This window comes from Thunnus albacares, chromosome 6 (genome assembly GCF_914725855.1).
Source record: "Thunnus albacares chromosome 6, fThuAlb1.1, whole genome shotgun sequence".
Taxonomy (NCBI): domain Eukaryota; kingdom Metazoa; phylum Chordata; class Actinopteri; order Scombriformes; family Scombridae; genus Thunnus; species Thunnus albacares.
In genome coordinates, this window is record NC_058111.1 from 7180353 (window position 1) to 7204445 (window position 24093).

General features: G+C 41.3%; 1 protein-coding gene across 10 annotated transcripts in view; it reads right to left on the minus strand.

Moving 5' to 3' along the window:
- Positions 1–24093, minus strand: part of ryr1b (ryanodine receptor 1b (skeletal)) — a 76531-nt gene that overhangs the window by 32502 nt on the left and 19936 nt on the right. For all 10 annotated transcript variants that reach the window (XM_044353335.1, XM_044353331.1, XM_044353326.1 and 7 more), the window contains exons 5-55: positions 23891–23969; positions 23299–23411; positions 23090–23189; positions 22708–22804; positions 22538–22612; positions 22257–22413; positions 21803–21967; positions 20960–21081; positions 20629–20815; positions 17396–17531; positions 17199–17294; positions 16780–16898; positions 16422–16555; positions 15998–16239; positions 15719–15911; positions 15005–15221; positions 14802–14906; positions 14077–14180; positions 13878–13961; positions 13628–13787; positions 13045–13192; positions 12698–12903; positions 12069–12243; positions 11706–11914; positions 11272–11618; positions 10677–10812; positions 10350–10510; positions 9671–9833; positions 9455–9541; positions 8555–8781; positions 7805–8249; positions 7122–7724; positions 6788–6988; positions 6008–6119; positions 5756–5899; positions 5108–5381; positions 4671–4788; positions 4395–4527; positions 3978–4072; positions 3727–3862; positions 3456–3639; positions 2898–3009; positions 2655–2775; positions 2382–2551; positions 2065–2285; positions 1865–1955; positions 1520–1660; positions 1248–1411; positions 723–801; positions 523–612; positions 219–359 (exon numbers count right to left, since the gene is read on the minus strand). In XM_044353335.1, coding sequence (XP_044209270.1) covers positions 219–359; positions 523–612; positions 723–801; positions 1248–1411; positions 1520–1660; positions 1865–1955; positions 2065–2285; positions 2382–2551; positions 2655–2775; positions 2898–3009; positions 3456–3639; positions 3727–3862; positions 3978–4072; positions 4395–4527; positions 4671–4788; positions 5108–5381; positions 5756–5899; positions 6008–6119; positions 6788–6988; positions 7122–7724; positions 7805–8249; positions 8555–8781; positions 9455–9541; positions 9671–9833; positions 10350–10510; positions 10677–10812; positions 11272–11618; positions 11706–11914; positions 12069–12243; positions 12698–12903; positions 13045–13192; positions 13628–13787; positions 13878–13961; positions 14077–14180; positions 14802–14906; positions 15005–15221; positions 15719–15911; positions 15998–16239; positions 16422–16555; positions 16780–16898; positions 17199–17294; positions 17396–17531; positions 20629–20815; positions 20960–21081; positions 21803–21967; positions 22257–22413; positions 22538–22612; positions 22708–22804; positions 23090–23189; positions 23299–23411; positions 23891–23969 — 8319 coding nt within the window. The remainder of the gene's footprint in view (positions 1–218; positions 360–522; positions 613–722; positions 802–1247; positions 1412–1519; positions 1661–1864; positions 1956–2064; positions 2286–2381; positions 2552–2654; positions 2776–2897; positions 3010–3455; positions 3640–3726; positions 3863–3977; positions 4073–4394; positions 4528–4670; positions 4789–5107; positions 5382–5755; positions 5900–6007; positions 6120–6787; positions 6989–7121; positions 7725–7804; positions 8250–8554; positions 8782–9454; positions 9542–9670; positions 9834–10349; positions 10511–10676; positions 10813–11271; positions 11619–11705; positions 11915–12068; positions 12244–12697; positions 12904–13044; positions 13193–13627; positions 13788–13877; positions 13962–14076; positions 14181–14801; positions 14907–15004; positions 15222–15718; positions 15912–15997; positions 16240–16421; positions 16556–16779; positions 16899–17198; positions 17295–17395; positions 17532–20628; positions 20816–20959; positions 21082–21802; positions 21968–22256; positions 22414–22537; positions 22613–22707; positions 22805–23089; positions 23190–23298; positions 23412–23890; positions 23970–24093) is intronic.

A 24093-nucleotide genomic window follows, 5' to 3' on the forward strand; every position in this document is an offset into this window, starting at 1 on the left:
GTATAGGAATGCTGATATTAATAGGTCAACAAGTATGTACAGTGCTTTTAACAGGTAGGTCTCATCCTCTTTTTTATTCCCAGAATATAGAAGTCACGATAAAGGAACACACAAATGAAAAATAAAAGAGTCACTCTAGATCTCCAGATCCATCATTGCTTTTGAGTGAGATGCCATCCTTTCCAATATGATTGTTTTTTCAGTCATCTGACTTGTACCTGAGCAGTTTGGGATATTTTTCTTGTGGCAGCCTTCTTCTCGACTTCTATCTCCCCATCCCTGGCTTTCTCCACGGTCCACTCCCATGCCAGCATGGCTTTGATGGATTCTTTAATGGGCCAGCGGTAGATCTCCTTGTCCTGAGAAAGAGAGATAAGAGGGCTAAGAAAATGAACAAGGAACCTGTAAATGACATATTTAGAGTCCGTGAAGATCTCAAATGAAAAGAAATGAAAAGTTCATGATTCAGGATTACTAGTTTAGCCTGTGTACATATTATCAGGGAGACAGAAAGTGACGAACCTTTTCAGAAAATGTTTTGTATGGCCGGAGCATTGGGTGCGTCTTAGCGTTGTCGTCTAACGCCTCTCCGTAGGTCCAGTTGTTCTGAATCTGAAAATTGATTTAACCATTGAGACAGTCATTAAAACTTTAAAAAGTGTTTCAAATGAACAAACAGAGACTTGATTTATAAGTGGTGATTTTAACTTTTTACAACTGACCTTTTCAAAGGCCCATTTGTCATGAGTGTGCTCTGCATACTTGTTGATGAAGCCATCAAGCCTCTCAGGGATTATTGTGCTGTGAAAAGAAATAACTCACATTTAATACTGCACAGGTTATGAACTAAACTTAACTTTGAAATGCTTTTATTAGCTGGTAATAACTTTGAATTTATGTATTGAAAATTTAGTGTGGTTCTCTGTCCTCTGTACAGCTCCTACATTTTTAAAATTGGAAATTAGATACTGAAGTACATTCATGACAGCTTTTAAAAACCAAGTTCAAATATCTAATTACAAGTACTCATTATGGACACACTGGTCATTATGCATTAACACACATATAACACCAAATCAAGAGTTCAAATTAAATGTTTGTATTAATGTTTTGCTGTTGTATGTTTAAAGTAACGTTGTGCATTAAAATCATTATGTGTTTGAACTGTATTGTTGCGTATTTACAGTATTTCTGTAAGCCACTGTTAACTATTTTTGTTAAATCTATTTTTGCATCCCAGTGCTCACTTGGTGGTCTCCACTGGTTTGGGATCAAAGTTGCCTTCAGCATCCACAGAGGCCTTCTTCTCAGTGTGAGAGGAGTAGCTGGCATCCACATAGTCAGGAGGGATGGCTCCTGCTATAGCACAGAGGCAGGGCATGGTGATCTTGAAGAGCTCTGCATCAAATTTCTAGAGTAAAACCCAGGAAACCCAGAGTTAATAATGACATAAGCTTAAACCCGGTGTAACTGTACAGTAGAAACACTGTAGGAAGACACAAAGAGGTTCATCTCTCACCTTGTGTGCCAAAGATTCAAAGATTCCCCAAAAGAGTTTACGAGAAAGATGCAGCTCCTCCTCTGAGGTCACCCCGAAGTTAGCCCATCCGTTAGGCAAGCAGTAATACTTCCAGCAGCGCTCGTAGTGATTGGTCAACAGCTGAAACAATCAAATCATGGAGGGAGGTCATTAGAGGCCATTACAACTGTTAGAAAATGTACAAACCACTGTAATGTAATCTATGTGTTGGTAATGCATACTCTCCACCCATGACACAGTCTACTCAATTTGTGTTTATAATGACTTTAGCTATAAAATAAAATAAGACCAAACAAATACAACGAAATTAAACAGCAGCCAAACCTTGAGAGGCATCTTTGCATATTCATTGAGGATGGGCACATCGAATACCAGCCTTCTGAGCAGATGCTGTAGCATGGAGGGTCGAAGGTACCTGTGAATATCATCAAAATGTTTCATGAGGAATGTAACTCTTTTAAATAGGCAAGGATATTGTTTCTTTCACATTTTTTCTAAATTGAGAGATTCGGATTAGTACTGACTTGCAGAGCGACATGAGGCACTCCTCAATGACGTCCCGCTGAGCCTTGGTAAGGGCTCGGCCGCGGGACAGACGGTAGATGGTGTGGAGCATGGAGTCGATCATGATGGCCCGATGGTCCGTACCAGCAAACAAGGGGGCGCACTTGGTGAGCAGCGGCAGAACAGCTGAACACAAGTAGCGGTTTAGTGCCAAAGCCATTTCAGTCGTACTGAATGCCACCTATAAGCAGAGAGGAAGACAGAAAAACCAATGATTGCACATAAACATACAGATTTCTAGAGTTGACAGAAGGGAAATGAGTCTTGTCCTACTCACAGTGTCCAGAGAAGCTGAAGCCCTCATGTCTGGCAGGAAGCCGACCTCCAGAACATGCAGCAGGAAGTCTTGGTTATCAATACCATACACTCTATCAAGGAACAGCACCATGGAGGCCTTGTGATCTGGCACAAAACTGGCAGACATCTTGGGCTCAATAATCTGACCATCTGTGGTTTGGAGAGAAGTCGTCATACATGAAGGAGGATGCCAAAATATGCCAAAATGTTATACATTTACACAGTACACTCAGATTCAAATTTTGTATCTAACCTTTGCCGTAGGCAGGAATCTGCACAGGTAAGCTGATGACTCCCACCAGGTCCTCTATGGGCACCAGGGACCTCAGGATGGCCCTGATTCTTAGAGCTTCACCCTTGCCTGCTTGGATCAGCTATAGATAGGAACATTTAGGAATTACTATATGTGACTAACCACAGCTCATCAAATACCAACTGGTCCACTGTGCCTGGAGGTCTGAGAGAAATCAGTGTTGTGAAAAGCCTTCCTACTCACATGCATCTCAGGGGCGCAGCGGCCCAGCAGATCGATGAGCGCTGAGTAGAAAGACATGATGGCATTTCCCAGATGCACGCGGTTCTCCTCCTGCTGTTCCTCACCACCAAACCTGCCAGTCAAGAAAATGAGCAGCGAATATATCTATTGTATCTATTCAATTATTTTTATTTGGGGATCTTTAAGATGCAACAAAATATGATGGATAAAGTAAGAATACTCATTTCTAACATCATCTTATGATCATGTAAAAAAATTCTAAGCACAGCTGCAATCTTTCAAAAACTACATCAATATATATATCGCAGGAATGTGGATGATGATGATGTTTTGAAATGTCGTAGCTGTGCTTAACTAAGATTTTGGGGGTATTACTGTGCTGTCCAGACATCTTTTTCTATAACTGCTTTATGCCAACAAACCTGGTACATATTGGGATGTGTAAACACTACAATGCAGAACAGTTTTAAAACAATAACACAGTCCATTAATCAATTTGTCGAAGTTGTTATGTTGGGTCAAACAGTGCACTATCATACCTATTGCGCCCTCACTTACATGAAGCGTCTGTCTTTTTTGACAGTGGGTCCATCCCTCGCTGGATCCTCTGAGATCTTGATGGCCTCCTCCATAGCAGCCAGCAGACCGTTGCCACCCTCTCCTCTCAGGGCCGGGCCGAAACACTCGGGACGACGGATGAGCAGACGCACCACAACGTTGGCGTTCTCCTCCACGCTCTCTCCTGTGTGGAGCAGGTGTGCTAACGTTAGCAACAGTTACTCGCAACTCAAAACCACAAATGTAATGATAGTGATATGAAGTGGCTGACCGTTAACAAAGACTGCAAAGCGGAGGAAATCCAAGTATCTCTCTCCTCCACAGGGGTTCCAGCCGATGTCAGGGTAGCCCTTAGACAGGAGCATTGGACACATCTGCAGCCCGCAGCCCGCCAAGTATGTCACCACCTACATCATCATGCATGTGGGAGAGACACCAAGAGAGCTAAGCTATAAGTTAACAAGTCCACTGTACCATTTCTTGTATTTTTCTTTCTTGTCTTTCGTATTTAATTTCTCAAACCATGTCCAAGTCCTGCTCTTGCAGAGCCAAGGCCAGCTCGTTGTTGTCAATGCAGGAGGCAGCAGCCACATCCAGAGGGGTGGATCCACGCATGCCTGCAAATGGGAAAATGACACACACAGTGAGTCTCTATTTGTTAATTTTTCTAGGTTTTTGCCAATTTTTGATGAAAAAAAGAAATCAGAAGGTATAGATGGTTTTAAACAAATTGTATCTAGGTTTTTCTTGCATCCCAGGAATCTAAATTAGTTTTATTTTCTGCTGTAAGAGGAAACATTTCACACAACAGTGAACAGGATCTTCTCCCTGCTCAGTTTAGAATAAGATCCTCACATCTTCAAATATTCAATATAAATCCATTTTTTACAATAAAGATGTACAGTACAGCAAACAGTGTGATAGGTGACCGACACTGACCCAAGCCGATGCCGCTGTTCTGTAGCAGGTAGGTCAGATGGTCAAACATGGAGCGCTGGTTCTGTCTGCTGATACGACAGAAGTAACACAGGAAACGGCAGCAGTTGGTCACCATTTGGGGGAATCGAATCTCCTGGAGAGAAAAAGTAACATGTGCTGTTACATTATATCTACTGATTATGGCGATAAAGTCAAAAGAGCATCTAAATTACACTGGTTAGAATGAATAAGATAAAGATAAAATAAACTAGACAAAGTGACAAACATCACAGTTACCTTTGAGTCTCCTCCTCCGCCCAGTACATTGACCATCACCTCCATGACAGTCTCATGCATACCAAGAGCTCTCATCAAATTGGGGTGTTGGTAGAACACCTTGTTGTTCATGATATTCCTGGAAAAATTAAAAAAATACCAAAGTCCAATAAAAATTTTACTTTAACTTTTGAAACATTTTACTGTGTATTGGTAAATGGCTTTAGTAATTTGTACAGGTTAAGTTCTGCTGACACACTGACACTTTAGGGCAGGAAGCCACAGAGTCAAATCTCAAAAAACATATTCATTTTTCACCAGTGGGGTTAAATTAGCAAACTAATAATAAACAGTGGATGTACAATTAAAAATACATTACTGGCAAGAAAATATTTCATAATCAGTATCATATCTCCCAACTTTATCTCTACTACAGATATCATCACTCCCACACTGACCCGATGCTCTGGATCATGAGCCGCTCCTCCTCCGGGCCCATCTGGACGATGAGAAGTGAGCGGATCTGTCCCAAACACTCCAGTAGGTCCATGGTGTCCTGATAAGACACCGCGTTGATGGCGTAAGCTTTGGGCAGCGCTCGGGTCAGCTCTCCGAGTCCGTCGTACTGCCTGTGGAGCAGGCTGAACATCAGACGCACCAGCTCAGGGTTCTGGATGAACGACTCCTGGGCCCAGTGAATCATGGTGTGGGAGATCAGCTCCTGAAGAGTGCCTTGGCGAAGTGGACACAGAGAGGTACAGTATGTTTGTTGTGTAATATCTCTGATTGTGTTAGACTGCTGTGGACTGAGTTTTTGATACTTTTACTGTGTAATACCTTTTAATTTTAGCATAACTCTTTTCCATTTTCCAAATAACTCATAATTGGTTTCCCCATGAGTTTTACTTGTCAACAGCATTTTGACACCACTAAAATTCCAGTCAAAACCAAAGTAATTAAAATCTTTTTCACATGAAATGTAAGCACCTGCCATTATTTTTGACCCTATATAAAATAAATAAAAGTTAACTTTATGGAACAAATAATATTTATGAAAAATGTCGATCCAGTCATTCAAATATAAGTATTTTGGCTGTTAATCTTACTGGGTTTTGGGTCCTCCTCGACCTCTGGCTCCTCCTTTTCCTTCTTCGTGCGTATGTTCTTTACTTTGTCTACCAGACTGAGGAGTCTGCCCCTCAATGAGGTGTCCACCTCCTCCTCCTCTGCCTCCTCCTCAATATGTATGCCTGTGCGTAAAATGGGAATTCAGCATTAAGAGCGTAAAATACTTAACATAAAAAGGCATGCACACCTGCAGAGTAAAAACTACACAAGGTACTTAAAGAAGTCTGTACCGCAGTGAAGCAAGAGGTCATTGTGGAACTCTCCCAGAGTGTCCCGAACATCCTCAGGCACTGGACATTCCTCATCCTCTGGAAAGTGCTTGAAATTTGTCAGCATAAGAACCTTGAAGAAGAACACAGTAAGACAATCCCATCAGCGTTTGTTGTTTGTTGTTTTCCATGAGGCGTTTTTATAAACCTCTTGGGGTTTCTTTGGATCTTTCACAAAAAAAAGAATGCTTATATTTGTTCTTGTGTTCTCTATGACATGTTTGACATAACATCTGGCGCCTGATGCACATTTCTTGATACTACATATAACAAAACCTTCCTCTACTCCAGTGGATGCTCACTCAAAAATCATTGTGAGAATGACTCAATCCAAAATACATCCAAATGTTTAGTATAGTGTCTGTGATCTTAAAGAGACTGGGCCATTGTTATCCTTCAAACCAATAAAATGACACAATGAAGAACCTGTTTGTATCCAACTAAAAACCATCTGTCTCCAAAGGTGTGCATTTTTAGACTCAAAGTCAATCAAAAGCTATTGAAGGATTTCAAAAGGTGCTATTATCCTAGCTAGTATTTGACAAAATGTTTTCCAGACCTTTGTGGACATAATGCTACAGAGTTATGAATAAGTGACACTACACAGTCAAGCTAGTCACTTTCATAAGAAATTAGAGGTCAAAATATAACTTCAAGGAGGAATATTCTCCAAATATTTAAAACCCCATAACTTGTATTTGGTGAGTCTGAGGAACGTTTCTGTAAAAGAAAAACTAGTACCTGGTCCAGTGGCGGTGAGCGAAACTCGCGAGTCTTGCGTGCAGTCTCAGCAGCCGACATGGTGAAGGCTCTCATTAACTGGTTGTAACGAACTCGTTGGTTTTTCTGAATACCGTGGACAAACTGGTCTGAATAGGCCACGATCGCTTCCACTCTGTGTCGCAGCTCACAGTCGCAGAAGTACTGAAGAAGTGTGCACATCTGAGAGAGGAAGATAAGAGAGGAACAAGAGTTTGAGTTTGTGTAATTTGCAAAAATATAAAATAAAATGTATTTGAATATTTCACAGCTGTCTACATGTGGATGGCAGACAGTGTTTCAATATCAGAATGACCTGCAGTTTGACAGACTCTGGCAGCTTCATCTGGAGTAATCCCTCCTCCAGACCCGCCTCTTCTTCTTTCAATTCTGCCTCGATTGCTTCTGCCTCCTTCTCCTCCTCCGCCTTTTCTCCATCCACTTTTCCTCCTTTGGCTTCTCCCTCCTTCTCCTCCTTCTCCTCCTCCTTCTCCTCCTCTTCTCCTTCCTCCTTAGGCTCAGCCTCTTCCTCCTCCTCCTCAGGCTCTCCTTCCTCTAGATCTTTCAGCTCCTCCTCATCCTCGTCACCGACCCCTTCGTCCTCGAGCTCCTCAGCTGTTTCCTCCGTTTCCTCTTCCTTTACTTCTGCTTTTTCCCCTTCAGGAGCTGCAACCTCCTCAGGTTTCTCTGCCTCCTCCTCCTCATCATCATCCTTTCCACTGAAAACATTGGGATCAATCATCTTGAGGATGTGCTTGGTGTCGTCATCATTGAAGATGCCCATAATGAGGAGCGTACTGATAAGCTTCAGGATTGGGACAAAGTGGAACTCCACGCTGCCACCTACTGGATCCCGCATGGCCTGGCTACCATCCAGCACAGCCTCTGTTAACATGCTAATCGCCTTGGTCTTCAGCTCCTGTGGGGGAAAGATAGAAAATAAGCAAAAGGCAACTGAAATTTCATTACATGTTTGCACCAATGCAACCTGCCTCTTACCTGCAGAGGGAAGACAGGACTAAGGGTGTACAGATCAGGGTCCGTGCCGACAAAATTGATAGCTGAGAAATGCAGTTTGGGTCGTAAGCAGGTGGTGAGACCCACACCAGGGAGAGAGTGGGCCTTCTTTGCATCAGGATAGAGATGGATGCTGAGAGTCTCGTCAGTCATGGGGACAATAAACTCCCTGTTGGTGCCCAGGCGTGCCCGCTTGGCAGACTCTAGGTGGATGCTGATGAGCAGGTCGTAGTAGCCGCTGCGGAGAGGTCCGGGCAAGTAGGTGTTCTCAATGGCGTAGAAAAGCTGGGATTCATCCACGTGGCTGCACAGGGCGTGAGCCACTCGGTTGTTGCCAAGTGCACACACAGCGCAGTAGAGCATGAGGGTGTGGAAGTGGAACTTCATGAGATCCTGCCGCTCCGACAGCTCCAGGATGTCAATACACCTGAGGAACAAACACATACTCAAATATCAATACTGATGAGGTAACCATATCATAATCATAAAGTAAAAAAAATACATAATACAAAGTGAACACATACATATATATGATCTCCCCTTAATCACATTTTCATATTTTAAACATGCATTATGTTGTAGTTCCACATTTGGCAATTTGATTGCTCATTTTGATTCTTTTCTTTTGTTCGTGAGACTGATTCAAACATCAGACAGAAAAAATTAAAAGCAGAGCCAAAATATCAGAACTTCCACTCCTGAAACCTGTCGGGCACCGTTACTGTCTCTGACCTGTTCTCCTCTGGGATGTGCAGGGCCATCATGATGAGAGGTTCAGTGCACTCTACCATCCAGCCCAGCCTCTCGCTCACTCTGCCCACCTCCGGGTCGAGGAAGTGATTAGGCATACGACTCCAGATAACTGGTGTCAGCATCTGGACATCCAGCCTGGGAGGGCATTGGGGGACTGCGTTATTGCGCTCGCTGCGGAACATAGCTGCCGAGATGGGCATGATGTTCTGATAAGAGAGAGGAAGACAAGAGCGGAGGAGGTTTAGACAATCACAGAAAGAAAAAAAGGAAGTAGACAAGGAGGTTCCAACCCATGTTCAATCCATGCACATATTCACATAAGATTTAAGTCACAGTTACATTGAAACAGACAGCAAAACCCACAGAAACAATCATAATGCGATTATGTTACAGCCAAGAGGCTGCTGCGCTATTAACCTTATGAACAGTACTGATGTCTGTTTTGTCCTGATTTCGCTGGAGGGAATGTTATGTCATCCATACACTGATGTCAGAGATGCAGTTCTCAGTTGAGTAAAGCAGGGTCAGGTCATCAGGATCAACAGCTACTTAGAGCTGGTTGTCATCTGCATAGCAGTGAAAATCAGTACCGGGCTTACAAATGATGAGCCCTGGTGGTAAACATAGGTGGTAACTGAAAAGCAGTGGACCTAAGACACAACCCTATCAATTGAACAATTATTGAGAATAACAATCAAAAGTTGTTTCAATTTCTGTTGTTTTGTTGTACACTGCAAGAGTGTCTATATGAATTCACAGTCTGGTTTTGCTCCACTTATGTTCTTCCCTGGGTGGTGTAAGAAGCTGAATAAGAAGAGAAAAAAATGACTTTCAGACAAAAACATACACTGCAGTATCTGAGCAAAAGTAATTTCTGACCTTAAGTTTGCCCAGCTCCAGCTGCAACATGTTCTGACTGGAGGGCTGAACGAAGACAGCAGGGAACAGCTTGGTGTTGGGCTCCACCTGAAACAAAACACTTGTGGTTTTACTTCTCCACAGCGTCTCATAGCTCATCCAGACTAAATGAAAGTTGAGTCTGAGATACACAAACATGAATACACATGCAACCTACACAGTTTAGACTCTCCTTACCTGGTAGAAGGTGTTAATCTCCTTTCCATTGGCTGTAAAAGTCATTAGACCTGTTGCCAGGTCGACCAGGCAGCCAATCACCATGTCCTCCTGGCTGAAGCGGGTCTGCTGAGTGCTGACCAGGTCACCTCCCCACACCATGTAACAGTTACTGTGCTTCATACTGCAAGGAAACAGCAAACGCACTCCTATGTTAAAAACTAATCTCAGTTTAACACATTTTTCTGTTTTTTTAGTTTTTGCTCATTGAGTTAGCTTTGTGCCATCGCAGATTTATTTTCCTGTAGGTGTGTCGAGCATATAAATGTAGAAAAGAAGGGGACCAAGTATTAAACCTTGGGGGACACCACCAGAAATAAAAGACAGAATCAAGTTCCTTATTTCTTCACTATTACTGTTACTTAGTTTGATAGTCAGGAGTAGGCAGCTTTAAGAGACAGGTTAGGGACAAAGTACAGTTTAAAACACTGATATTCTATTAATGTAAGTAATGTAAGTAAGATTTTTTCTCCTCTTCTTCAAAAACTGAGATGCCACTGAAGCCCAGTGTGTCAATAAAATGGCCAACCTAAAACACACTACTTACAATTTAAATCAATATATAATAAATATATTGATTAGACATTTAGAACAACATGGCATGAATTAAGTACCACTTATACATGTAGGAAAGACTAACCTGTCGTGTACGTTGCCTCTGTCATCTCCCACAGTAACAGTGACACTGCGCACTTTGGAGAGGTCAAAGTTTGGATCATACTGGTGGTAGTCTGGGGTGACCCAGCCGACCCACACAAAGGAGGGCTCCTGCCCAGCAAAGATCCTCACGGAATAGTAATACTGGAAATAGAGAAAGAAAATAAGACAGAAAATAACACTAATACAAGGAAGAAGACATCTATGGGCAGTAATATTTATTATCTACAGATATTATATTAACTTAAGTAATATGATGCAAACCAATGTAAATCATTCCAGCCTGATCCATGGATAATGTTAAACTTACCGTGGTGGTATTTAGGATGATCTCAGGGTCATCTCTGTCATCCGGGACCACATCTTCCACCAAACGTGGCACCGTTGGAGGGGCAGGAGGAGGGGCAAGAGGTGTCATGGCAGCCTTCCTGGCCTTGGAGAAGAATCTGTGTGCATAGAGGATAATCTAATTTTGCATTATTCTATTTAAAAAACTAAACACTTGCAACTCTTTCGCAATTCCACTGGCTATAAATCACTGATATGTAAATGTTGAACTGAGCTGAACAGAAACCATTTAATTCTGTCAATCAAATGCCATGTAACACACACATATTTACAAAACCAAAGGAAAGGAAAACAAAAGAACAAAATAGGAAATGTGTGTTGTTGAGATGAGTCTAGCTGTTGCTGGAGGGAAGACTCATGCAATGCTGTTCAGGAGACAATTTACATTTCACTATCAGGTTTAAATTGTCAATCATAACTGTCAGAAAATTGAGAAACTCTGCAGGGTCTCAATCACTGAGGTTTGGTGCTTTTCTTTGACCCATGTTTTGATTTATTCTGAGAAGATGGATGTAGTCTGCTCCTGTAACACCAATGACATAACCTGCCAAACTTACCCTCTTTTCTTTCCCTTTTCTGACGTAGTGTCCTTCTCATTTTCCAGAGAGACCTCCTTAGGTACCGATGACTCCTTCTTTTCCTCGTCCTGCTCCTTACGGCTGGCAGACTTCTTCAGAACCTCAAACTCTGAGTCGGGCTCCACCACCATCACCTCCTCCTCGGGTATGGTGAGGACACCGGTGAGTGGCGTGGTGCCTGCCGGGACCTTGAAAATCTCATGGAACTGGACTGGCATGCTGAGTCTGAGGAACATCATATCTGTATTGGCGTTCTGTGACCCAAAGGTCTTATGGGTCAGCTTCAGACAGGGGGCGCTGTCCACCGTCCCATCCACACGGGACACCTGGGAGAGAGCAGATTTAAAGATAAATAAATTATCTTGTCTTCTAGATAGCTTCATTAAACATTAAAAGTGTCACTGAATAGTTACCTCAACATGATGGTGATCAGCGGGTACAGGCACAAACTGGGGCAAACTTTTACTGAACCACATGGTAATGTCTCGCTTCATATTGATGGCAAAGGGTTCAAATCCTTCCTGCAGGCCACAGATCGCAAAGTAGCGCAGACTGCTGACATTTTGACCAAGATTAATCCTTCCAATCTGAGACAGGCCCAGGGCACACACTGGGATAAAACCTGAGGGATAAAACACAGTAAATTAATTAGTAAAAAATATTTTCTAATTTCTGTTAAGACTCTTAAGTAAGGGTATATGCCAAACATGATTTTTGTCCAGACCTCTTTTTTGTTACCTCTACCAATTCTGATCAAAGGAACATGTAATTCTTACCTTCCCCAATTTCAATGTCTTTGAAAGCCATCTCCGAGCCTGAGTCGCTGATCAACATTTCTCCATTGAGTGTGAACATGATGTTCATCTCAGTCAGGTCAATCATACAACCAACTACATCACCAGACTGCCACTGGCGACCAAAAGGATCATTGCCAATATGCCATCTTTGAGCCTGAAAAGGGTTATACATGAATAAATTATCTGTAAAGTACAACTTTCCATTCAAAAAATAAAAATAAAGACATCAATGTCAAGCTGTAGGACATTCTAGGAATCTTTTCTGACTTTCGGAATAAATGTTGTCTTTTTCCTAGTTATCTAAAAAACTAAACTAAAGCATGATATCACTGAAATTTGGTTTATTTTGAAGCCCTTCATGCAATTTAAGAGATTTTGCCTCTCATAAACTGTTTTTTATTAGTTTTAAAAGCAAAGAAAAGAGCAGATTTGCTGGATTGTATTCCCATCTCATCTGTTCATATTAAAAAACAAGTTTTAAAAAGAAGATTACACAGTTTATTGCCTATCTAAACCTTTATGAGCACTTGATTTGCCTCCCAACTTTACTGAATTGGTCTTGGAGTCACTCTGATTCAACTAAGGTGACCCTGAAAATGTGAACTGACCTTATTGCCATTAAAGACGTAGGCTAGTTCATCTGCTCCCAGTTCGGTATCAGAGCGGACATTAGGACGGGCCCAGCCCACTCTCATCTCCCCTGTGGTCACTGCCTCAAACTCAAAGTACCACTTTCCTTGGGTGACAGCGTACGACTTCTCTGCCCTGAAGATTCGTACCTTGTCACCACGGATGTTCTCAAGGCCATGGCCAGCTGCAGGTTGATAGGGAAAAGATGACAGATAAGATTGAAGAAGATGAAGGTTAAATTTTGAAATGACATGATGATGATTCTGCATTCCTTTGATGCATACTGAGAAGATAATATTGACTAACGTAAGGTACGCAGACTTACTGCTCTCCTGATCTGGAGGCTCAATGTTGTAGCCATAGCCAATGAGGGTGCGGACAGCGTTGTTAACACTGTCTCGGTTGGTTTTCTTAGTTCTCTCGTCCAGCAAGTTGTAAGGTACCAGACGAGGGTTTCGCTTATTCAAGATGTCCTGAGAGGGGTAACAGAATACAGCTTGATACAATATTCAAAGAAAAAATATCCAAAAGGTAACTGTTTGTAAAGCTTATTTACAAAGAAAAAACGTCACCTCAGTTGAATTATACCTGCATAAATGGACATAGAATATCCATGTGTCTCCTGTCTGAATAATCCCACAAAGTTAAATGTGTAAAGGTTTTGTTAAATTTGTGTCTGAATCACCAGTAGTTTGGACCAATCAGCGTCCTATGAGGATTCTCTCATGATCTTGCGAATCCAGCTGCCTTGCAAGGTAAGACGGTGATAGACAGACAGTTCTTCTAATCATCTGTCAAGCATTTTTTGAAAGTGCCTTCCCTTTTCCAAACAGTTTCCAAGGACGACATCTCAGATGATTCTGTGTAACAAACCGTCTGGTGCATCAGGGTAGAGGAGTAAAGGTTACCTGCACAATACTGTAGGTCCATCCTTGCCGTACCCGGTCCCTTGCCCAAACATTATGCCCATTTTCTGCCAGTTTTTCCACAAGCTGGTTCTGGTTGGGTGTCAGTCTGACATGGTTGAGGTCAAGGGGGGCAGGCTTGTATCCATTGGTCATCACATAGCTAGAGAAGAGACAAATCCATATTCAGATATATATAAGAGAGAATGTAGAAAGTTAGTTTATACTTCCAAATAAATATTTGTCACCATACGTCTTGGGCAGCTTGATCTTCTTGAGATTCTCTTCCGCTTTCTCATCACCCATACCAACGTGGCAACCCAGTGCCAGGAGAGTCCTGCAGGATGACAAGGAGGCAGGCATCGTCAGCAGTATCCATGACATAAAATTCCTCCTCTGACCCTCACATCTCTCAAACTGAAACCTCTTCAGGACCTCAATCACAAACTCACTTGAGAGTCTCTCCAGACATCTGCAGGTTATAGTTCCTCTCTGGTTCAGGGAGACTCTGGAAGTCCACCAAGCAGGGATGAAGTTTTTTGTTGTCATCTCTGAACTGTGGAGGATGATGATTGTAAGGTTAAACACTAGCAAAAAATGAAAATCACTAAAACTGTCTTTTTGTTCAGTAAAACATTACTTAATACTTTGTTTGTTTTAATGGACACTATGCTCCAGTTACACTACATACACAATATTCACTGGATTTCCGTGATCAAGGTTAATTTTAGCATATAAAGGGGCATAAGTTTAGGGGTGTTAAGCTCCAACTAAATCCCTCTATTTTCACCTGAGATATTTGATATAACTGACATTAATCAATGATAAATTTTGGTGAAATTTAAAGTTGAAATACACGACTCACTGTTCAGGTCACCATTACTTCACTATATCCTTATAGTTGTTTGCCGACATCCAGTGAGGCTCAATGTAATTTATTGGAACTTTAAGGAATAGTTTTTTTTTTTGAGAAACAATAACACTAAGTTAAATACTGGGCTCCTATATTATATAATGAATTTCAATCAGTGATTTATTTTTTTGTAAAGTGAATACATAGCGATTTGAAATATTGCTCTCACATTACTCCAGAGATCCAAATCATATAAATCTGAGGCAGTGAAATCAATATTCCTACACATTTGCTTCTGTACTGCAGTGTTAAGTCCATACTCACAGTCCCATAGGTCCAGCCCTGCTCAATACGGGTGACAGCCCACAGCTCGTGAATATTCTCCGCCAGCTTCTCTCGAATACGCTCCAAGTGTGGTGGCAACACAATCTATACAGAAAGCAAATAAAAAAATAATATAGCACATCATTTTTTTGACATAACCAAAGCCTGCTTTTAGGTTCTTTGGCTTTTTCAGAGGGTTTTACCTGAACAGTGTCTACAGGGCAGGGGGTGAACGAGGTGTGGGTGAGGGACATGGTGGGACCCAGCAGGTTGCGCACACCGTCAAAGTCATGCTTGTACTCCTTGATGGGTTCAATGCGCATCCTCTCTCTAGGTAGCAGAGCCTCATAGCATGGGGCATAGCCAGGTGGGGGCATGAACTTGAAGTCTCCATGACGACCACCGAGGAGGAACCGAGCTCTGAGGTGACAGAAACAGAGTAAATCTTTTATCTATTTTACAAATATATCCTTATATACTACAAAATACCTTTATGTCAACAGTACTTTGATTTTTATAAGGCTCATAACAAAATTTATTTAATTTCTGCACCAATTCTCTCTGTGTTTCCCTCTCTGCTTGCATCAATAAATTCATTATTGGCCCCATCACTGTGAGGGACCATTACGACCATTACAAGGTTTACTATGGAGGTTTGGGGATAATCTAAAGGATTTGAAGGAATTTAAATTTTGTTTGAAAAATAGTTTGGGAATTAATTTGCTATTCCTTATGTGTATTCCAACAATGATAGAGTGCAAATAAATCACCCTCTATGTCCGCATCATTGCATTGAATTATTATTTGCTACATTAATTTGCAGTTTTACCAGTTAAATAAGGTGAATCAATAAAATTAATCAGCAGAAAATGAGGGAAAAATTGTGTGAATAAACTTTATTTTTATTTTGAACTTACTTGACTCCAGCAGAGAAACTGATCACAGGGAAAAAGAGGCCGTCCACATTGAAGTTCTCAAACATGCCCTGAACCGGGTGACCATTAATACGGAAGGAGATACTGGGCACGCTCAGATCGAGACAACAGCTGACAACATCATCAGCAGCCAGAGTGTGTGCGTTGGGTGAAGCCACCTGGCGCGGTACGGTACCTGGAGGACGAAGCATGGAGTGAAGAAGTCATAAAAACAGAACATACAGTATTATAGAAATAAATAAGTTAGGGGAATCATCTTACCTGACCACAAGTGCAGTCCATCAAAGCCATAGGAGTAGAGATCGTCTCCCACACCGTTGCCTCCCCAGCCTTCTCCTCCTCCAGGGTAGGGGCTGTAGCCCTCGGTCATAGCCCAGCCCACACGCAGGTGAGAAGACTGTGCTGTTACAAAGGGTTCCACATAGTCCACCATCATCTCATAGTACCACTTCTTATACTGCGTGGACCCCTCACATGTACCCAGGAAGATGTTGGGCCTCACACTGAGCACAGAAGAGAAAAGAAATCAACACTAACTTTTACGGACAGCAGCTATTTGTCAGAGTGACTAATGACTTCCAAAAACATATGTTCCAGATTTTATTACAAGACAACAACCTTGAAATCTAACAGTTTGTACCTTTTGTAGTGTCAAAGAAAAACTTAGCAGCAACTGTTCAAGTACCTGGTCGCATAATTTACAATGTTGGTCTGTAGCAAGAGGTCACGACCCGGAAGCAGGTTTTCAGTGATGAGGTTCTGATTGGACCTCACAGCGACACCATTACACACACAAAGAGAGCGCAAGACATCCAAGACCTAAAAAAAGGACAGAGACAGAAGAACAACACTTTCACCTCAACGTTTCAATGTGGCCAAGCAGACAATTCAAGTCATCGACTGGCTACAACTGCAACTGGAGCTCCAAAATGTTCATGTACAAAGAAGTAGACAACCCTACCACCTGAAGCCAAATTTTAATTAGCTGCTGGCTAACATTACATCCCCACCCTCTCTCTGACTAAGATAAAAAAAAAACAAACCTTGTGGTTCCTTCCATGCTTGTCCAGGAGAGAGATGATGGATTTAATGTGATTCTCCTGGATGATGTTTAGAACCTCAGGACTTTCAATTAGCACACAGTACAGCACCTCAAGAATACCTAAACGTATAGAGAAGAGGAATATAATGAATTCTTAGCATGTTTTAAAATAGTTACTGCATTCATACAAGAAAGTAAGTAATTGTATATATATAAAAAGTCTGAATATTATTCAAAATAAATAAAATGATGTAAAAAACAACTGCATAAAATCAAAACAGTCTACAGACAATCAGAAATTTGTGCCTGAATATATAGAATAGACAGAGCCAATCCTTAAAGCAATTAGATATTTCTAAAGATCAACTCTAATTCATGGGTAGTGAATGTATTAGTGAATAACTGAGGCACATCTGATACCTGAGGAGGCCTCCAGACGGTCCAGCTTGCTGACCAGCCAGTCCAGGTTGTCACAGAACAAAGCGCAATTTGAGCGATTCCCTCTGATCAAAGAAGCTTTTCAGAGGAGAAAGACAAAGAGAGAGAAATAATGTTACTTTATTCAATACAGACAGCATTTCATTTGTGTTTTATTTAGTTGATAGTGATTATTCTACCCAGCAGTTCATAAAGGAGGTTGACAATCTCCTTCCAGGACTCTGCAGCTTCCTCCCCAGCAAATTCAGAGAAGTGGGCAGCAGTGTTGTACACATTCAGGCGGTCGATGCACTCCAGCACAATGGTGATCATTCCCTGAGAAAGAAAACAGAAACAAAGAGGACCAGAAAGGTCATTATTATGTTGTTTTTCGGTTTTTTTTGTTAGTATTGGTGGCAGTGTTATGGTTTGTTACAAATTATTGTTGTTATTATTAGTGTGGCACAGCTCTCACACTACTGTTATCTTCGCTCTTTATTATTTTTTTTATTTTGGTGTTTTTTGGCATTTATCTCCTTCTGCAGCGTTTGTCTTAGAAACATTTGAAAGTCAAAACGTGCGTCTTCTTCAGGAGATGTATGCTAATACTTTTCTTTTTTCTAACAAATTCCAGTGATTTTATATAATGTTTTAAAATATTAAAAATGTATAATGGCAGTCTATGGGAGGAATGATCCACCTCAGTTTAAAAGTTGACAATCTCAACAAATACAAGCACTAAAGTATTTGTACTTTACGGACAGGTGTCCAATGTGGAAATGCTTAACATATTAAAACATGGGACCAATAGCACCACCATGTGGTCAGTTATTACATGTTTTACGTTTTGGCTAATAACTCAGGAATCGTGAAAAACTATTTGCAGAGTGTGTTCGTTGGCTGATGCCGATTCGACTGATACAGGCCACGCCCATTTACACCTGGAAAAACATTTACGCCATTTTCGATTTTTTAGTGAACACATTTTTTGCCTCTGTTGGCACATATTTCATCTAATCTTCACCAAACTAGCTACAATATTTAGATGACCCCAAATAAACTTATGAATTTGTTTGTGGGTATCACTTACAGTTTGTCTGTAATTGGTTACCAAAATTTTGAAGGCGTGACCTCATGCACTTAACGGGTCATAACTCCTCAATAATAAGGAGGAGTTCAATTTCAACCAAAGTTGGGAATGTTGTACATACAGCCACTGCACAAGTGTGTAACATTTCATACAATTTAACACACAGGGGGCGCTACTGTAATATTATGATATTTCTACAATTGTGCTGTCTTTAATAAAATACTTGTTAAAAAAAGTTCGGATGAGAATGTGCACGACATTTTGAAGCATGGCACCAACAGCCCCACCTTGTGGCCATTAGCGAAACACCACCATACTACAGTACTTATTTACTGCCGTATCTCTTAAATGTAATATTCCATGGCAACCAAATTCAGCAAAGTTGTACAGATGCGAATGCTGAATAAGTTTGTAGCATTTGATACAATTTAACCTGCAGGTGGCGCTACAAGATTTTAAAAAAATCTCTGCAGCACCCAAATGAACAAAAGTGCAGCTCAGCTTCCAATTCTGCCAGTTTTACATTTCAGCTTCTTGGTTTTTTCAGCAGTGCAGTGCAGTTTTCAGCTTTTTCAAGCAAAATTCATTTCAAATTTCTGCATTTTCAGCAATGCTTTGGGATTTATTTCAGCTGTCAGCATTCACACGCATTTTCTGCAGGAAATGCATTTCTAGTTAGATAATATTTCTTTGCGGTCTAAGTTCAATGCAGCATTCACCCTAGAGGAAGTTTGAGCTTTAATTCAAGCAATTGCTAATGAAAAATCACCTGACCATGATGGGTTTCCCATTGAGTTTTATAAAAGTTTTTGGCCTGTAATATGTCCAACCTTAATGCCGGTACTTAATGATATTTTGACAGGCACAATACCAGATTCATGGAAGCTGGCCTGTCTGAGGGTCGCTTTGCCATCACTCAGAAATGCCTGCATTACCATGGCTGGGGCATTCACAAGCACCCGTTGCCTTCAAGGGCAATCACACTTTTGTCCTCCTCGCTTTATCTACTTCTTCTTATTCCACATTTCGTACATTTTTCTGGACCTTTTCAACTGCCGCTAGAAAAACCATTAAAATGTCAAACTGTGCAGCTCATTTAGCAGATGTGTGCTATTACTTTTCTGTTTTGTAGCATATTTCAGCGATTTCATATTAATTTTTAAACATCAAAATTCATAATAGCAGTCTATGGGAGGAACGATCCAACCAAGTTGGAACTTTTGTCACTTTGAAACTCAACTCGGACATCCCTTATCCTACAGACCCCATTCAAACTTTAAAACATTCACAAAACTTTGAATTTCCAGTTGTGTTGTGTATTCTGTGTTGTGATATCTTTTGTATTTTTGTCAATTAAGTAAATTTTATGCAATTAAAAGTCTTAATATGAAAACCTGATCTTGTCTACTGTTTGCTGTGTCACATGTTGGCTCATTGCAAAGCATTCCTGTGTTACAAACATGAGGTCGTTTATTTGATCCCACCAGCAGGCAACGTTTCGTCTCAGTAGAACTGCAATACTATTCTGCTTCCAGAAATGCAACACAATCAATTTAAGACTTCAGCCATCATACTCAATTTCTTCTGAAATTGCACTTTCTACTTAGTATTAATACCTCACATTGTGGCGACAACCACATATTAATACAAACAAATTACGTGGTCTCACCTTTCATCTGGGAACAAAAAGTTGATCCCCACTAAGTTAACCTTCTTTTTAATTGTTAAGACTTGGAAGTTAAAGTTTTTACAGTTACAGGTTAAAGTTTACGTAAATGTCACGTTTACATGTAGGTTAGGGTAACCTGTGGTTATGGTTATGGCAAACCCCCAGAGACTAAATGTAAGTTACCATGTCTTCACAAATGATAAAAATAAGTATATGTGTATAAAAAGATGAAGGTACCCCGTGCACAGCAGTGTCTCTCTCCTGGGTACCGGCTGATGCAGGACAAATTACAGAAAGTCAAAAAATATTCCAGCGCACACCGAGATACTAGAATAGACACTGTCGAGCAAATCTGATGAAGCAACGAAATGCATAGGTCGCTCCTTTTGTTTTTTAATGTAATCCGCCAATAAAATAGTGTCTGTCCTAGTATCCTGGTGTGTGCTGGAATACTTTTTACGACTTTAAGTATATGTGTATGTTTTGTATGTGTGTGACGTTGCAGTAATTAAAAAAAGAAATGAGTTAACAAAACTGCTGGAAGGCATAAAAGTCCTCAATGCTGTCAAAGCACAAGTTTCCCTTTGCATAACATATTTATTTTAGTTATAGGAACTTAATAGAAATGGTGAGTCTGAAGGTGTGTGATGTTGTGCAGGCAGCATGCAGATCACCTCCTCTTGGAAGAGGTTCTGCCGGTTGCGGAGGGAGCGGAGCTTGGTCTGCTTCTCCTCGTGCTCCAGTTCCTCCTCGGGAGGACGAAAGTAGAAGATGAGATCCTGAAGAGAGAGGATGACCCCCTCCAGAGGAAGTGACACAGGACCTGGTGACTTGCTCTTCCCACTCAGAGAGTCCAAACCCCTGAAACAACACACAAAAAAATCAATTCCATAAACAAATTACAATGCATATTGAAAATGACAGGCTTTCTAGCTCTAGCTAAAAAGGTTTTTCTACTCATCCCCCGACAGTTGTTTTTATATTTTTGTGTATTTATATACTTACTTGATGAACTGCCTGAAGAGGCCCATAGTGCTGTAAATCATACGAGCAGCCTGAGACTCTTCAGTCTGGGAGCGCGACACAGTTAGAGCGTCATCCATATGACCCTCCTGATGCAGAATGACCTGGAGACATGGACAACAATATTATTGCAGATTACATTCCCCAGTTCTCTCTGTCCTTCTTCCACAAGGCCTGTTTCTGATGGCTGTATCATGTAATAGCTTTACAAGTACATTTATCTTTATTTAGCCATTTCTACTTTTGCCATATCCAATTTCCAAAGCATCAGATGTTATCTTGAGTAAGAATATCCACTAACACAAATACAAATTCATTTCCAGATTCAGAGAAATGCTCCACTCCAGCAGCGGAGGACGGTCACCACTTCAACACCCCGCTCTTTTTACTCCCGGACAGCATAGTCCGCGCTCAGAGACAGAGCTGAGCAGCCATTTGTTTACTGACAGTTTATTCATATTAAATGTGTGCTGCGTATCCAAGCACACCCTGTGAAAATACTTTTCTCTGACTCGCTATACAGCGCTGATCTCATGTCATGCAATCACAGAGCCCTGAAGCCTTGCCCCACTGCTGCAAGGCTGAGCGGCTCGCTGTTTGCTTGTTTATTCAAAGTTTATTAATATTCAGTGAGCGTGTCCAAATTGCACCAAATTCGACTCTGTACATCCTTTGGTCCCCAGCAATACAGCTGCCAAGTGTTAAGTAGATTGGATGAACAGTTCTCGAGATATGCAAAAGACATACATACATACATACAGACAGACAGACAGAGAGCCTTTGCTTTATAGTTAGATTATTTTGATCCCCAGAGAAGATCCTTACCTTCCTCTTCATCATTCCCAGACGAGCAGCTTTGGCATCTAGTGCGGCATATGTGAGCCACAGGCCTGTGGACACATGCTGGACGAAGCACATGGACTCTCCATACTTTATCTCTGGAATGCCCATCCCCTCAACGTCACGCTTATGAGCCACATCCACCTTCTCCTGCTCAGGAGAACCGGGAGGAAAGAAGAAGTGGGAGAAGATAACAAAGAGGTGAATGAAAGAAGAAATCATAGCATAATAACAGATAGACAAAAACCAAAGGACAGAGTCTAGAGAAACTCAAAATGTTGATTTCTGGGGTCTACTGGCTCAGACAAATACCACATAACATCCATGGCTTGATTCTGTGGGCCTATGTTGCATGTCATCTCTACTCCTGTTCCTGTCTCTCTGCTCTGTCAAAAAGTCGAAAATGATGAAAAAATAAGTTTGTTAAATTAATTCTGACCTTTGACACGCGGAAGCAGAAAGCAGACAGTTTGGTGTTGGCCCTCTCTGGGTCAACCACCAACAGACCCTTCTCCTCATCCAGACACAGGTACCGGCCTGTGGTGATGTGGCGAATGCGGAAAGACTGCCCCCACTTAAGGTGGCTACCGCTCCAACTGCAGAACAAAAGAAAAAAACATATTATTAGAGTCTTTTAATGGGGGAAATATTCTTGTCATCACACAGGATTTCTACATCTTAGATTTATCACTATTTACTATGACTGAAGGGGACAATCACCTGATTCTCAGCGGCTCTAGCCTCCACAGGGATCGAGCCTGACTGCACACAGCACCGCCTTCATAGTGAGCCATCCTGTAAGAGAGTCAGGGCAGACACACATATGGTCATATGGTATCAGGATAAGAGGGCATTATGCTCAAAATAGCTCTGTTTCCTTTTCTTTTTACCTGCGCTTTTCCTCTCCTTCCTCTGGTGTAGAGATGGCCAGACACTCGTCCATATGGCCGTGGAACAGCCTGAGAACGTGACCTCCTGTCAGAAACCCTGAGAAGAGGAACACACGCTACAGTAAGTGTGCATGCTGTGTGGACATGTGTGTAAATTTGAGTCTGTGCGTAAATTTCTATTTATGTATATGTTAAGGGTACACCTCCTGATTTCTGATAGCGCCCAATATCTCAACTCCCAAATCTTCTCTGTGCTCACAGTTGATATTTTCTAAAATAAACTTAAATGTGTAGATCATCAACATATATCAATGTGTACTTGTGCCTGTGAGTGTGTGTATGAACTGTTTGCTGAATGGTCTCTCTAAAGCAAGTTTTGTACCCTCAGCTAGTTCACATCCTGAACTAATTGGGTTCATATTCCACAGAGTCTGCATGAAGGAGGCATCCACCATCAGATCTCCACTGGCATATGACAGGTGCTGAGGACGAAGGATAAGAAAAAGAGGGGAAAAGGGTTAGTTTAGCACAGCATATACATAAATCCTCCATCATTTAACATTAAAGTGGATGGAGTTTGAGGGGTCTTACCAGGTATCTCTCAGAGGACACGCTGACAAGGATGAGGTCATCACCCACTCTGACCTTTTCACCTTCTGACCTTTGCTTAGAGGCTGGATGAATGGTCCACCAACATGCCTCACCTGCAAGTAGAAGAATAACAAATAACTACCTAAATGTCTTTAAACTATTTGGATAACACAAAAGCAGAGCAGCAAATTTCCCCATGCAATTAAATTTAGTACAATTTGTAACTTAGAATTAACTTACATCTGTTATGTTCACTTGAAGTATCATTAAGAAAAACACAAAACCAGTTCACTTACAACATCCCGCTTCCTCAGAGTAATATAATAACAGTGTTTATATTTATCAGCTAAACTGCAAAGTGACAGTAAATAAACTGCAATAGATAGAATAAATATGCACTGCTGACTCCAGTAATGACAATAGCTTGTGAAGACAAACTGTGAAAGTTAAAAACCATAGACTCACCAAAAAAAAAAAAAATGTAACAATACCACTAAAGAAAAATGAGTTCCAGATGAAGTTCAGATAAATGCAGGCTTAGGAAAGAGTGCTCTGTCGTATTGTGAAAAATGATTTCCAAGTTTGGTTTTACCGGTGGAATCTTCTTGTAAGCCCACGTCGAAGGCCAGCTTGTCTGTGAGTGACCGAGATGTCGTCAAACAGCTCAGGTACTAGGGAGAAGGTTTTGATTCAGGACATGACCAGAACTTTGCCAAAGTGCGGGTAAAAAAAGAAGACTTTAAAACTGGAATTAAACCAACTCTGTGAAGCGATTTGATATGAAATAGCCAGTCT